General features: G+C 37.9%; 1 protein-coding gene across 1 annotated transcript in view; it reads right to left on the bottom strand.

The window, feature by feature from the left end:
* Positions 1-10,337: 10,337 nt before the first annotated feature.
* SLC16A12 (solute carrier family 16 member 12) overlaps positions 10,338-16,588 on the bottom strand; it is a 13,638-nt gene continuing 7,387 nt past the window's right edge. The window contains 3 exon segments of the mRNA XM_011361598.2: positions 10,338-10,600; positions 13,203-13,462; positions 15,436-16,015. Coding sequence (XP_011359900.2) covers positions 10,338-10,600; positions 13,203-13,462; positions 15,436-16,015 — 1,103 coding nt within the window.

The raw sequence follows: 16,588 nt of genomic DNA, 5'->3' as shown, positions 1-16,588 counted from the left end.
GTTCCTGCTGTTTTTGTTTACTTTGCTCATTTTATTTGTTTATTCAAGAACAAAGAATAGGGAAAGAAATTATCTTTACTCAGATATTTTAGGAATTCAGGACTGGACGTTCTGACCTGTTAGTAGAAGCATTTGTCATATTTTGCAGCAAGTCATTTTCCCTCATTGGAAATAATGTAATCAAGGTCATGTTCCCAAGTAGGCACTTGACATGCAGTAAAATACAGTTATGGTATCAAAACAAAGATATAACTGTAAGCTTCTATATTTAAATGTTAGACTTTAAAGTCTATCAGATGACTTTAAAATTCACTAAATATTAAAACATTGAAATATATAAGAAGCAACGTTAAAGCATAAAGTCAGCATCTGAAAAGTGCAACTATAAAATATTGAACTAAAATTAATGTTTATGATAACTTTAAATTTTGTCAGTAATTATACTTGCCTTTCTAAAATGTATAACTGTTTAGAAATAATTTCATAGAGTCTTCGGTTTAAAAAAGACCTCAGAGTTCACCTTTATCAGTTAACCATCAAAACTTGAAGTTTTGATGGCTCGAATTATCTTCCTAAATGATTATTTCATCTTCAGATAGTCCTTGTTCTTAGTTTATTCTTTCCATTTAGCTGAAGACTTATAGCCTGAAGTTTATACATTTTGGTTTGTCTTTAGGGATCTCAAAGATCTGATCTTTTTTAGACACCGAAAATATGGCCAGGGAAGTGGTTGTAATTGCCCTTTAGGGTAATTTGATCCTTCAAGGAAATGAAAAGTGCCTCTTTCCCAAATCTCCAAGGTGCTCTTGGAAACTATTTGGTTCAGTGAAGCTATGCTTCCAGCCTTTCAACAAGTGAATCAGCTGCCAGGAAAACTGGCTTGAGGGTAATGGAGCTCTTAAACATATTCTGCTTTCTCTGAGTGCAGAACTAGTCTTAGCAGTTGATCATGTGCTATCTGCCAGTTTCAAGGACAATATAAGCAGTCATTCCTTTCTAGATTGAGTCCATGCAAATTATTTCAGTTCAAAAAAAACTGCATCAACTCACAGAACTTTAGAACCAGGGGGCCCCTGAGAAAATGCCTGCTCCAACCAACTCTACCGATATGAAAGTTGGGACCCAGATTGGTGATGTGACTTAAGATTTCACAGCACTGACATCTGTCATTGCATTTGCACCGAGGCCATGCTTTCCAGGGATACTAGCTCAGGCCATGACCTGGGAGAGACAGAAGTCCTCTGACAGGTGGCTTAGGCTCAAGGATTTCCCACCAGCCTTGCCAAATTTTCCTTAAAACTACACTAAAATCTTAGATGCTTCCACCCAACTTTTCTTCCTTCTCTCCTGCAGATATGCATCACAGTCCAATGGCTCCCCTAGCCTCTCCCTGCTCCCATCCATTTTCTTTCATAGGTGTTCCCCTAATAAATTTTTTCTAGTAAATCCTATCTTGATGTCTGCTTTTGGAAGTCAAATCTACTCACCTGGTGAAAGAAATGTAATTAGATGGCTTTAATTGACTATAGGTAAGTCATCTTTACATATTATAAATGCCCATTTATTGTTTTTCAACTTTTCGATCAGTAATTATGGTTAAAGAACAACATAAATCTTCCCAACCTTAATATTTGAGTTGGAAAAGAGAATGGGGAAGGAGGTTAAGGGCAGGGTAGAAACCAAAAAAAAAAACCCTTATCTTACAAAAAGGGAAGTCAAGAGATAGTTAAAACTTGAAATAAATGTTAAGTGTGTTATTGTCAATAAAACTAATAAAGTAAAAATTGAGCCATAACAAAAAAAAAAAATTGGAATAGGAGTTCTTTAAATTCAATAATTTAACAATTCACTTAACATAGCAGGAAATCAATACATAAAGTCTACATTAAATAGATGAAGGTATAGCATTATAAGCACACCATAGGCACCCACTGACGGTGGGGATAGCCTGCTCCCCCAAACCTGACCTTTCTTCCTCTCCCTCCCCACAGAACAAAGCCAGTTTATACTTAATGGCCACAACCTGTCAGCACTTAACTTTCTGTTGTAACTTTTCCTCTCTCCTATTTCTTTCCCAGGACCACAGCCTCTCCTTCCACTCCCATTCTCAGCCAAGTTTCCCTTGATCATTGAGATGTGATTTCTTCTCCTTAGTGTCCTCTTTTCCTGTGATCCAGTCACTCACATGCACCTCACCTCACACAAAACTCCCACCTTCTCTGGCAGTTTCAGAGATAAATTTGTTCATTAAGCATTTTGTTGTACTTCCCTTTAAGTAATTTTAAAAAAACAGCCTCTAATTACTAGAAATATTCACAGAAATGCCATGTATATATTCCCATGTCCGCTCTGAACTTAGGGATCCTCTGTAAGTGATGAACAAGTATTCTCGATATCTCCTTTCATGATAGCATGTGGCAGAGTAAGCAACAAAATAGTGAAGGTGGGATATGTAAACTTTGGAAAAGCTGTACCTCATGGGAGCACACAGGTGCCTCATAGATAAACTCTGAAGGACAAGCATGGGTTGATGTTACTTGGATTGAACATCGAAGACACTGAACACACTGGCCTTTCCTATTCTTCAGAAAAATCCATTTTTGTCTAAGTTTCCATTCCTGCATCAGAGGGTAAAATGGAGTGAGGGGAAAGAAGGAAAGAGATGAACACCCAAGAGTTCAGAAGTGATCTTATAAATCAGTTCCCTTTATATATGTCCCTAACTCACCACCAGAATGAAGCAAAATCCTAAGACAATAGCTACTTAAGCTACATCTATAGACTCTAGTGACACATAAGTAATTGTTGCTAACTCTTACATAGTACATGTAATATGTACCAGGTGCTGTACTAAGTGTGTTACATATATTGAACTTATAAAATCCTCACAAATAAAATCCTTACATATTGAACTTATAAAATCCTTACCTATAGTGATAGGTAAGCATTTTTATTGTTTCCTTTTGCATATGAGTAAACTGGAATTTAGATTAAGACATATAGCTAATAAGAAGTGAGAAAAGGATTTAAACTCAGAAGTCTGATGCTAAAATTTAGCACTTGACCACTATAAAATACTTTCTAAATAGTCTTAAAATTTGAAATGAAGGATGTGGAAAGATACGACCAATATTTACAGACACTGTAGGGGAATGCTACAAAGGATCATACTGAGCTCAGACATCCTGCAATCATAGGCCACCTACCACTGTTTTATATAGAGTCTCAATACTCCCTGGAAAGAATTTGAAAGGGAACTATTTGTCCACATCCGCTGTCCCTTGATATTGGGATTAAAGCTGCTCTGAAATACCTGGAGAGAATGGCCTAAGGGACTCAGTCTAAGCGAGGGCTTGTCTCAAGACTTGGATGTTGGAAATCAGAGATTTGAAAGATATTCCTCGAACCTACTTTGGAAGACTGAAGAACTGGTAATCAATTAGAAGTCAGGACACTCAGTTCTTTGTTTTTGAAGGAAGGATCTATCTCCCACACACACACCAACTAGAATGAGAACCTTCACCTACTGTGGACACAAGAAGGTGAGGAAGGAGAGTGATGTAACACATGTTAACACCTAGAGGTAGGCTGAGATCATCTGCCCCTTAAAATCGCCTGGGTTTACCTTGAGCCTCCAAGTCAGGTACTTTGGAAAGTGCCTCTGAGCCCCTGATTCCATTAAATATGAATTTAGTTTAAGAGTATTTCAGCCCTCTTCACAAGATTGCCCTTTCTCATACCACATTAACTCCAGCAACCTTATGCTTCAATCTCACCAAACCAAACAACAAACAAAACAACCCCCAAAATAAAAATCACTTACAGTTAATTTGTGTATAAAAACTTTTTATTGAGGAAGATTTCAAGAAAGAAAAATGTACAACTTAAAACTTAATATTAGATAATTGGAGGGGGGATGCATAAAAGGAGGAAGGGAGAGGAAATAGGAAGAAGGAAAGGAAGAAAAGAGAGAGATGGAGAAAGAAAGACCCTCAAACATTTCTTGATATTCCCGCCTCTTGCCATGATTCTAGCTGTTACTTCTTTTCCTATCTGTACCCATCTCCTCCTGAAATAAGAACAAATACCTCTATTTTCCTTAAACAGAAATTCAGTTCTCTCTCTTATCCTTATACTCAGCCCTAGACCCACCTATGCATAATTGAATTCTTCAAGTTTCTTCGATCAACCAAAGATTCTTTCATTTTAACATGATATATTCTCCTTTGAAAGGAATTGTCATAAATAGCACCCTCTCACAGTTTCACAGGAATTACACATTTTAAAGTAAATTCAATCACTAAATATGTCATAATTTGTATACAGTATAAATAAGCATGATGTTTTATGCTTCCAAATTAACACAAATACATGATGTTTTATGGTTCCAGATACACTCCCCTATATCAGTTGTTCTCAACAATTCTCAAAATTTGATTTCTAATGTGTTTGAAATTCTGCGTGCTATGCTTTAATTTAATCCTTTATCAACTCAAATCAATTAACACATTACTAAGGGGGCATGAATGGGATCCAGGATAGCAATCTGGATTCCCAAGGATGACAGAGGGCTCAAAAAAATTTTTTACATTAAATTTTACCAATGGTTATCCATAGCCAAGTCAACCAAAATCATCATATTAATTTGATACTCCACATAAAGAAAAGAATAACCTGGGCAATCAAAATGCTGAAAAACACCACACAGCATCTTTATCTCTGTATTTGTATTTGCGAGAGGAAGAGGATAAATGTGGGATGGGTAAAGAGCAGGATCAGGTCAAGAAGTGTAGGAAACAATAACAAACTTTAAATCGTTCTTAAGGCTGGCCTCGTCCAGTTGAACATAACTGGAGGCAGCACCAACTTTTGGGAAGTAGTCTCACTAATTCCAGCAGATGGCAGTGCTGCATAACATGTCAAAAAAAAAAAAAAAAAAGGAAGAAGAAGAAAAAAAAACTTTCCTGAAGCTCTGGACCCTCTGAGAAAACTTGCTTAACATCACTAATCATCAGGCAAATGCAAATCAAAACCACCATGAAATACCACCTCATACCAGTCAGAATGGCTATTATCGAAAAGTCAACAAATAACATGTTGGCAAGGATATGAAGAAAAGGGAACCCCTGTGAACTGTTGGTAGGACTGCAAATTGGTGCAGCCCTTATGGAAAACAGTATGGAGATTCCTCAAAAAACTAAAAGCAGATATACCATACAACCCAGCAATTTCACTTCTAGGTATTTATCCAAAGAAAATGAAAACATTAATTTGAAAGATATATGCACCTGTATGTTCACTGCAGCATTATTTACAATAGCCAATATATGGAAGTAACCTAGGTGTCCTTTTGACAGATGAATAGATAAAGATGATGTGGTACATACATACAATGGAATATTTTACAGCAATGAAAAAGAGTGAAATCTTGACATTTGCGACAACATAAGTGGATCAAGAGGTATTATGCTAAGTGAAATAAGTCAAGCAGAGACAGACAAACACTGTATGTTTTCATTTATATGTGGATTCTAAAAAAATAAACAAACTAAACCAAAACAGACTCATAGAAACAGAGACCAAAGGGATGGTTTCCAGAAGGGCGGGGGTGAGGGGATGGATGAAAAAGGGAAGAGGAATATAGTCAGTAATATTGTAAGTTATAATATTATTACATAGTGATAGATGATTACTAGAATTAGTGCAGTGATCACATTGTAAGGTATAAAAATGTCGCATCTCTATATTGTACACCTGAAACGTAACCAATATAAGCTTGTATATCAACTATACTTAAATAAAAATGAAATTAAAAAAAGCACACCAGAAAAAAAGGGGGGAAAAGAAAACTTACAAATGAATGTTTTTTAGAGTTGAGAGGTAAGTATTGAAGTATACCCCATGTCTTAAAAATTCCTGTTTTCAATTTAGAGAAGCCAAGTAAACCCCCAAATCCCAGCAATCTCAAAAGTCCCAGACACACTTGTGGGTTTCCTCACCAGAACATTTATTAATGTCAACTTGTGTTTGGTTCTGCACTGACCTTAGCTATCTGCTGGAACCTCACGCAGCCACACAAAGTGGCTGCCCCATATCCATTTCCCTTACTCCCAGCTTCTCTTGAAAAGAACAAAGGCTGCTTCCAACCCATTCAATCCCATAGCTGAGTTCCTTGGAACCTCCTCAGATTTCTCCAGTCCATAATGAATTCTTCCTCTCCTAACCCCTAGAGTATGCAATTGTTCTTTGCCTCAGCATTTAATAACTGCTTGGTATTTTTCTCACCTAAATTAGTTTCGGTTTACCAATTATGCAATAAGCTTGAGATCACGAAGCGGGTGCTATGTATATTTTGAATTCTGTTCCATGTATATATCGTGGTGGCAGATTCCGAGGAAGCGCTTAGTAAGTAGTACTTACTAAATGGTTGAGTATCTCCTCTCACCCACTTTTAAAAATGCTTGCCAGCATGCTGTCTGAATTTCAGTAATGCCCTATGAGTTAGAGGCCAGTCATAGGACTAGGCAAAAGACTCCGGTTAGGGACTTCTGTTCCAAGCCAAACCCTAGCATAAGGTTTTCATGTGAAGTAAAAACAGCTTGTGTGATGCCTATAACTGATACTCAATCTTTTCAAGCATGAGGTATATGTGCTCCATCTTTTCCCAACGTGCAGGGCTCCCTTGTGTGAGCAGTGCCCCACGCCCAGGACTTGCACTAAATTTGAGCACAACAGAGCTATTTAATTAAGCCTGTCTGGGTTGAACACAATTTTACATTTTTACATTCAGGCCTCAGTCAGGTCGCAGCTTTGGTAACAGGTATGAAAATCTGTTGTTTGGTGGAGTTAAAAAAAAAAAAAAGACTCAAACTTTGAAGTATGAGAAAAGGAACTTAGATATCTACCTTGAATTTACTCTATTTCATTTCAACAAACTATCTTCATCCTCACTAGGCAGTGGTGCAGGTATTTCAGAAATAAGTCGACTCCTGACTCAGAAACCTGATTTTGGTAATGTGGAAGATGGAACCCCATTTTGTGACAAAGCATGCTCCTGAATCTTCTCCCTATTCCCACCCCCTCCTTCCCACCCCTCCCCCCGCCGCCCCGACAAATGTTCCCAAAGAGAAGTCTGCATCAATAGTCAGCAAATTAAATCACTTTGGCTGAAAGTAGTGGTCTTGATAGAATCAGACTCTTGGGAAAACTCGTGGAAATTTCTAACCTAGAATCTTCCCATCTATGCTAATTAAAAGATTCGAGCATAACCCAAATGATTTTATCTTTCCAAGGGAGAGCCTATTTCCAAATGGCTTCTTGAACCCACAAAAGAAACAATCCAAGTGGGTATACTGGGAAGGAGGCAGGCTCCAGCATCAGACAGCTTCCTACTTTTACAGGATTTCACTAGAGGAACCAGAGCGCAGTGGCTACTGAGTCACAAGCTGTGAGGCCGAGTACCTCAGATTCCACATCTATAGAATGGTGAAAACATAGGATGTTATAGGGATTAAAAAAGACAATGCATTGGAAGTGCTTAGTGCAGTAGCTAACATACTGGAAGTACTCAATAAATGGTTTTCATTTTTGTAAATTATTTGACTGCTTACCACATTCTTTGCATGATCTAGACAGGTCCACTCACCATCCAATCCAAGCCCCTTGTGCAGGGGAAAAATGTTTTTCCAAACACAACTAAAAAATCATTTTATTAAGCTTTTGAAATAGGAAAATATTAGCATAAATATCTGATCTATTAATGAAATCACAAAATCTGAAAAAGAGGCCCACTGGTACAGTGCATCTACAGAAGTTAGTTTCCTTTGCTTTCTACTCAATTTCAGAGTAGAGCTTGCAGTGACATAAAGAAATATTTAAGATCTAGAATCATCACACCACAATTTTATACTTGATTTTACAAAACACTTCATTCCTATGAATTCCTCCGTTTTGAAATAAACGATATAGGCACATGAGCCTTAACAGTGAAATTTTGTGTTGATGACAATGATAGTCTCTAAGATCTGCATTTTCCTTACTAGTTTTCTAAAAATGCTGTTCCAAAAAGGAAAATAAAATATGAATTTATGCATGTATAAAGTCAAAATATCCCAAATATTTTATACAAATTTTAAAAATATCTGATCTCTATGCTCATTTTCATGAATATTTATAATACTTTAGAGAAATTATATTTCAGAACCGGATAAATAAAATTTTACTATGATCATCACTAGGAAAAAATACGTATAATATTTATACCTATATTTCAAAAAAATCTTTAGACTTGAAGATTCAAGAAATGACAATTAGTGTAAAGTGCTATCCCAAACATATGTAACTTCATTTTTAACTTTGACTTTTTACAGATATTTTCCAAATATTGTTTTAAAATTACAATTGACAAAGTAAATGGGTTCAAAGCTAAATCCTCAAACTAAGTAAAAAGATAACAGGTAACATTCAAATTTCTCTTTGAAAAACAACAATATTCTCCCATCAAATCAAGTCAGTATTTCATTCTGAAAGTAATGTATTAATATGCAATTTTATGAAATAATCCAGTTATAGGCAAAGACTCTTGCTGAAAATGCGCTTCCTCATTGCTGTGGGTTTTTTTTTTTTTTTTCTCTCCGTAGGGCACTTGTGAGACCTCTCCAGGGACAGTGGATTAAATGGCCTTCAGAGTCAAAATATTTCCTTGAGGTTCAGATTTAAATGTGTTAAATAGTTAAAATCCCCTTTCTATTGTATAACTAACCCCTATTTACAGGTGCAACATAACTTGGCATTTAGGACTATAATTCTATGGATTTAAAATAATTGGAGACAGACTGAGAGATCTGACCATTCTCCTCTCTTCCCATGCCTCCCTCTTCAATCTGAAGACTCAGAAATTATCACAAGCCTTTGGAAACTAGAGAACTTGGGAATTGATGAACTATTCTAATCCAATGAATTAAGGTGTGTGAAAGAGCCCTATATATGGTAAAATATCACACCACTAGCCTTCTTAACCTTCTTCTCCCTCTCCCTGACAAAAGCTGCAATTTATAAGAGTGCCATGATGCTGAGGTTATTAACCCCTGAAACCTCATTCAGCTGAAAAGATTCACCAAGTTTCTAATGATTAGCCATTAAAAAAAAAAAGATGAACAGTAGTGGACAATAGAGCAAGAACTAACACAGGGAGAAAGGAATCATCTTTAAAACATCTCTAGAATATTTTTCAGGAAAAACCCCAAGTCTTTGTTTTTAATAATGATGAACCTAAATGTCTGATCTGAAAAGAAAACTCTCACCAGAGATCTGCTGATTCAAGGATTCCTGGCCAGTTGGAATACTGCCAACATTTTCCCATTCCTAACAGGAACGTGCCTACAATTTGAGAGCTTTTTTTCTAAGGAAAAAAATGGGAAGTGCTGGCATTAACATTTTGGGAAGAAATCGCCCTTGCAACTTGGTGTATACTGCTAAATTTCATGTAGGTATTGTATGTGATAGTAACAGAAGTGAGAGCCTGTGTCGGTCTTAGGAAAAAACTTTCAGTTTCCAGTGCAAAATTTCAAATACAAGGTGCACCAGCTACCCTTTCATATCATTTCCAACCATGGCATTCCATGATTCTTTGGATTCTCAAAGTGGTGCCTACCCATCACCAAAGGCAAGGAGTAAGAGGGTGGCAGGGTGGGGAGGGCGGGGAAGACAATCTCTTCCTGTATTAATTATTGCCTTTTGAAGAATTCTTCAACAATGCTGTTTAAAACTCTGATGAGAAACTCCTCAATAAACAAATTTTGGTATCTTCACCTTCCACGACCACACCCAAGCTGACTCCCTTCTGCAAACAGCATAAGGTAAGTAAACCTACAAGTCGATGTTTCCCTTTACCTTAGAACTGAAGAGGGATGGGGGAGGGGCAGAGAAGTTGAGACAAAGCTGCCGCCCCATGTCATCCGCTTTGGTCATGCCTTCAAATTATCCCTAATTACAGCTAATTACATCAGCTGTGTCCTAACTTTCTCCATGGACTGATGTTCACCAGATCTCTGGTGAGAGTTTTCTTTTCAGATGAGACATTTAGGTTCATCATTATTAAAAACAAGACTTGGGTTTTTTCCTGAGTTCAATTGTGAGTACAAATCCCAAATGAGGAAACGGAGCCAGTCCAGCTTGCTTTGTTATTTGCTCTTTCCCCCTAAAACGAATATGTTAACAATAATAATAATTTCCTTGGAAGGCAATTCCTCTGCCAAAATAAAATGCTTTAGAAACATGTATAATCAAGTGGTCCCACCAATCTCAACCCTGCAGATTCCCAGGCTCAAGGTCACTGGTCATGTGGAGTTGTAACCAGTTGCAATAATAGCCGCAGATTCCCCGTCTTTCTGATCCAATTCACTTGCTACAGAGTAAGCCACCGATCCATTGGCCCATAGCTGCAGCTTGGGATCCGATTCTTTGGCAAGGAATCGCAGCTGGGTTTTTTTCATCTTCTTTACAAGTCTAGCAAAGCCAAGCAACAGAGAACTAAATATCATTGAAAGTCCACAGAGAAGAAATGCTGCAGTGTAGCTGCCAGTCGTGTCTACCAGCCATCCTGTAACAAGCAATAGCAAAATTATATTGTTGAGTTGAAAATTCAATTACTTACCCCCTGTCAAATCTGATAATTTGTAAGGATAATAACAATAGACTGCTAGCACCACCATTATAATTGTGATACAAAAAGCAGATCTAAAAATATGGTGCAGCAACTGAAAAAGGCATGCTATTTTCTAGGGAAACTTCTAAAATGGACTGTTGTTACTACGTAAAGTGCCTGAAAGAGTGTCACATTCTTAGCAATCACAAAATGAATACTTATTATTATTAATCCCATGAAATAGGGTAGAAAAGATAAATATAGCATCATTCAAATTGTTGGCATTAGGCTCAATTACCTAGGTTGTTAAGAGAAAATAATCATACAACATGCTAGTAGTATTCCCAGCACCCATATATTATCTATCTTCAGTAACATAATATGCTTCTGGATAAAGCAAAATCCAAATTTGCAATGGATCCAGTCATTGTACCCAATCCAGTTTGAAAACCAGACCTCTGGGCCATTTTAAAAGTTACAAATGCAAATTTCAGAAGACCTAATTCTGTTATCACAGCTTTTGTTTTCTTTTATCTCTTGTTACAACCGATTAATCTCAATATCTATTCTAGCTCTAAATTTTGAGGAGAAGCAGGGTGTATGATAATGCAAAATATAGGCAACAATCATCAGAGAATCAATGGGGTAAAATTAGACCTTGGCAGGCAATTATTTTGTGATTGAAAAGTTAAATTCCTCCAGACTTTACTTATATGCTGAGAAAATCCACCAGAGAAGTATATGGTGTCTCTTCTCACCTACTTCAAATCCATTATTCAAAAATGCCATGTAGAGATTGTTATAAGACCCAGAAAGTTTCCAGGCACATCTTGTGATTTATTTGTGCATTTCTGCAGCACCAAACAGAAGAGACTGAGGGTTGTCATTTTAAAGGTAATTAAATAAGAGAAGTATTACAGTAAGTACTCACACCCTAATCCCCTAATACCTGGTAATGAGTATAAGGTCTGATTAGAATTATACTCCTAAAGATTAGTAAACACAAAAATTGGCTATGAAGGGAGGATGTGGGAACATTTTCGGGGCAGTTTTCAAAACAGGAGCACTAAATATATAGTCCTATATCATGGAGTTTAAGCCGACCGTTTGCTACTTTAGCAGTTGCTGGGCTTTGGAAATAACCCTAAACTATTCATTCACAACAGCAGCCAAAGCAGAAATCTTGCTTTCTTCAAAAAATTCCCTTCTTTTCCTTCTAGGCAAATGTTTGGCTCATTTCTCTTTTGCTTGTGTTCAGAGATGGTCATTCTCTCGGTTTTAATTCAGGCAGGTAATAATCTGGACCAGTCATTCTCAATCTAGTGAGACTGAGCATCATGAGAAAGATGGCTGAGAACGTAGATTCCTGGAACTCACTCCCTAAGATTTGATTCAGATCACAGAGGGAGGATCAAAGGAACCTGCATGTTTTAACAAGGGCCCCAGGGGATTCTGATGTAGGTGGTCCCACTACCTCCATCTGAGAAAACACTGGTCTAGACCATATGCTCTAGGAAGAGGAACAGGTTCTGACCTGTTTGCTGCTATATCAACGGTGCCAAGCACAATGCTGGTGTACACAAGCAATAAATATTTGTTGAATCACTTGTTTAGTCATGCTTTAACTTTCTATAGCATTTTACATTAACGTTTGCAAAACATTCTATATGCTTTATCTGATGACTCCTAAATCTGTATGTCAAATCTAGTCTCCCTCTAAAACTCAGATTTCATCCTTAAACAGCTCTCTCTATTAGTCATTTTACTGGGTATTTCAGATATCTCTATATGTCTAAACATTAAATTCATTATTTTTCTGGCAAAGCCATTTTCTTCAACTTCCTTATTTATTTTAATCATGCCATCATTTTCCAAGTCATTTTGGACTTATTTCTCTTCTTTACCCCCATATGCTAAATTCAGTTGATTTTTTTTTCTCATAAAACTTCCTCCTTGTTCTCAGAGCTCATTTTCATTCCTTCTGCAGCAGCCCTAGTCCAGTTTGCTTCTGAACTGCTGCTTCCCTGAATAACCAGATCAATTGCTACATTACAGTTTCTAAAATATACTCTTTACCACATTACCCCTTTGCACAAAAACAATAATACTATCTATAGTCTCTGAAGAATATAGAGCCCCAGCTCCTTTGGCTGGCACTCGACTCCTCCACTTATCATTTTAGCCTTACCACCCACTGCCTCCTATTAGAATCCTATACTCTCGCTAGACTTCTCTCAGGATGTGCCTGACTTATTTATAAGTCTGAACAACTACTCCATTCCACTGCCCCCATCATTAGTGTGGAATAGAATCAAGACCCTAATTCGGGACATTTTTTTTTTTTCCCAGATAGGCTAAGGTCCCTACGTGGTTAGGAGAAGATTGCAAAACAAAGATGTAGGTGAGATCATGATGTTTTGGTGGCTCTTGCATCCCTTTCTCTTTCACTCTTCCCCAACTTACTTCCAATCCTTATTTTTTGTGTGTAAGTTCACTGTTTTCACTTCAGTACAACAAGGAGGAAAGAAAGGTGGTCAGGGGTTCTCTCGAAACTTACCTGCAATCGGTGGGCTCACCAAGTATGGCACTGCATGAAGAAAGTACACCACACCGAGTGCTGAGGACAAAGAGGTCGTCCCCACTATTTCTGCGGTCACTACCGGCATCAAAGTCACATAGGCACCATCGAAGTAGCCAAAGGTACAAGAGAAAGGCACGAGCAGAGAGAGACTTTGAAGCATCGGAAGGCAGAGATAGCAGAGCCCATCCAGTCCCACGGCAAAGAGGTAGCAAACATACTGGTAGTTCTTCAGACACCTGTGGATTCGAAGAAGAAGAATGAGTGCAGCATGTACAGGTTCTGTCAAAGAGCTTTGGAACCACAGCCACACCGCAGTAAGCATTGCAGTTATTTATAAAGATGGCGTCCCCATTGTGTGTTATTTACGTTGTCTTCCTATCTTTCTTTTGGTACATGTGAACCAAGAATTTATCTCCTTGGGAAGAATGGTGTGGTAGAAAATAATATATGCTCTAAAATTAGAAAGAAGCCTGAATGCAGATCTATCACCTACTTACTGCCGAAGTCTAGCCTTAATTTCTTTAGCTATAAAATGGGAAGGTTATCTATCTCATTGGGTTACTCTAAGGGTAGCTGTGAAATAACATGTGGAGCTGCAAGAGACTAATATTTTCCAGCAGTCTACCATATTAGATGACATGCTCCCAGCTATGGTATCCATTGGTATCTGGCACAATATACAAGCTTAATAAATCAAGTGCTCACACAAAAAGAAAGCCATAATATAAAGAAATTAAAATGATTTGCCAGAGACTATGAAGGTCTTATACTAGAACTAAGTCTTATTTCAAGACCTCCCCAGTGAAACTTCCATTAACATTTTCTCTCTGTAGCTCCAAACCCATCTATGATACCCATTATTTCAAAGGCTCTCTATAATATCAGTACAGGCAGTTTATGCTTGACAAATGTTTTTCCACCCATGGTCTATGAGGTTTATAGGAAAATACTGCACTGGCCCGTTTTACAGATGATGACCCTTGAGGACCCAAGAGTTAGGTGATTTTCTCTCGGTCCCCAGGATAATAAGGGGCAGAGACAGTGTAAGAACTTATGTGTTGTATATCTCAGACAAGATATCCTTCTATCAGACCTACACCAGGCTGCTTCTTGTTCAATTATTTGATTGTAAAGACAGAACCCCTTGTTTTTCCCCCTCTTCCTTAACCATTAAAAATGTGGAATTAATCCTAAATATTATATATATAACACTGCAGAATAGCAGTTGAACCCTGACTAACTACCAAAGACATACTGTATGAGGAGCCACATCATGACCGCTCTCCAAGGTCATGGCTCAAGTGTGAAGAGTCCACCATTTAGGAGAATTTGAGTAGCTTGCTGTCTTCAGTCCAAGCAGATAAGCAATAGATGAAGAAACTACTCAGAAGATTTCTTATAACTTTGGTTTCTAAGCCTAAAATTGTAATATAAGTATTTGCTATCTGCACTATCAAAGAGAAACATGTGGCCACAGATGACATGTTATTACTGTACCTGATCCTCCTTCCTAGACTGTTCCTCTTCTACTGCCAGCCAGTCTCTGGAATGGGTCAAAAGAAATGAAAACCACGACACCCAGCCATAAGTTGTCTTACCTGAGGACTGACTTGATGTAGGATGAAATTAAATCTGTCACCAGAATTTACAGTTGCCCTAGTGTTCTGTGGTTTAGAACACCCACCATCCCAAACCATCTAGAATAGGGGTTGGCCAACCATGACTAAATCCAGCCTACCACTTGTTTTTGCGCTATCTGTCTAGCTAGGAATGGTCTTTCCAGTTTTGAATAGATTGGGGGAGGGCGGGGGGGGCGAGGGGGAGGGAGGAATATCAAAAGAACAGAATTTTGTGACATGATAAAATTATATGAAAAATTCAAATTTAGTGTCCATAAATAAAGTCTTATTGGAACATAGCCACTCCCATTTGTTCACACATTGTCTATGGCTGCTTTTGTGCTACAACAGCAGAGCTGGACAGCTGTGATCATATGATCCACAAAGCCAAAAATGTTTACTATCGGTCCCTTTATAGAAAAAGTTTGCCAACCTCTGACTAGAAGAACCAACAAAGGAGTTGCCTTCAGATATTGAAAATCTGTTAACATTATTCAGACCTGGGTATTCTACAGGGAAAGGGGATAAAGGAAACTCAAAACTTATAAAGTCCCCTGGTAAGGAACCAATTGCGGTTTCACGAATTTTACCTTCTGTCAGTTAGCCATCCAAATGTGATATTGCCAATAATGTCGATCACCCCAAGTATGGACATAAGAAAAGCAGCTTGCTGGTGACTCACTCCAACACTCAAAGCATAAGGCACCAAGTACACAAAGAGAGGGCTGCAGCCATAAGCCATAAATAGAACAGAGATGGCTAACACAACAAAGTCAGACATCAGTAAAAAGCTGTATTCCTGCTGCAGAGAGCAACAGAGGCAGGTCTGCACCCACTCTTTAGTCAAAGTCGAACAGGGAGGTGCCTGCTTAAAGTCTTGTTTCTGAGTTCTACAGACATGGTTCTGCTCTGGAGTCGTATGGTCCTCTTTGAGAGTGATTGGCCGCATCAAGGCACCACAAACACAGAGGTTCAAAACGAAGCCCCCAAGAATGAGTAATGCTCCCCGCCAGGAAAACTGTTCAATAAGGAGCTGAACCACAGGAGCCAGGATAAAGGTGCCAATGCCACTTCCCGACATGGCGATCCCATAAGCGAGGGCTTTCCGTCTGCTGAAATATTTGCCAACCATGGCAATAGCTGGAGAGTAACAAAGTGCAAATCCAAGACCTGGGGATGAAGAGAATGCCATGAGGGCTGGTATACCATGAACAGCCAATGAAGGAAAAATATCTCAGAATGAAGTTATTTTGATTAAAGAGAATCTGACCTTCTGTTAAACCCTTTTAAAACTGTTTTCTGCACCAACCTGAAAATGAGTCTCCCCTCACCTGTTATCCGCAATTTGGAAAGTATAACATATATATGACTTTCTTCTTGGGAAGAAAAAACCTTAAGGAAATATGACTGATTAAACAAAATGAAGAACTTAAAAACAATAAAAAAAACGAAATTGAAATAAACAAAAAAATCAGGATAATGCTGACCTAAGAAACTTATTCTCCCTAACCACACCTCTTTTAAACTTAAATTATCCAGAGGATTGCCTCAACTCTTCACTGCCTGTGAAGACATAACTCTGATATCTGGACCACTTTGGAAATTGGGTTTAAATAGTATTTATGACCCCATGAAAGTTCCAGAGTAATTTCATAGAATTGCAAAACAGCATGCAATTTTATACATTAACATTGCACAGCAACCTGAAAATATCCCCTAAAGTCAGCAGAAAGTCTCTTAAAG

Source organism: Pteropus vampyrus, unplaced genomic scaffold (assembly GCF_000151845.1).
Source record: "Pteropus vampyrus isolate Shadow unplaced genomic scaffold, Pvam_2.0 Scaffold68, whole genome shotgun sequence".
Taxonomy (NCBI): domain Eukaryota; kingdom Metazoa; phylum Chordata; class Mammalia; order Chiroptera; family Pteropodidae; genus Pteropus; species Pteropus vampyrus.
Note: the sequence above shows the minus strand (reverse complement) of the source record. Positions and strands in the feature narration are given on the sequence as shown.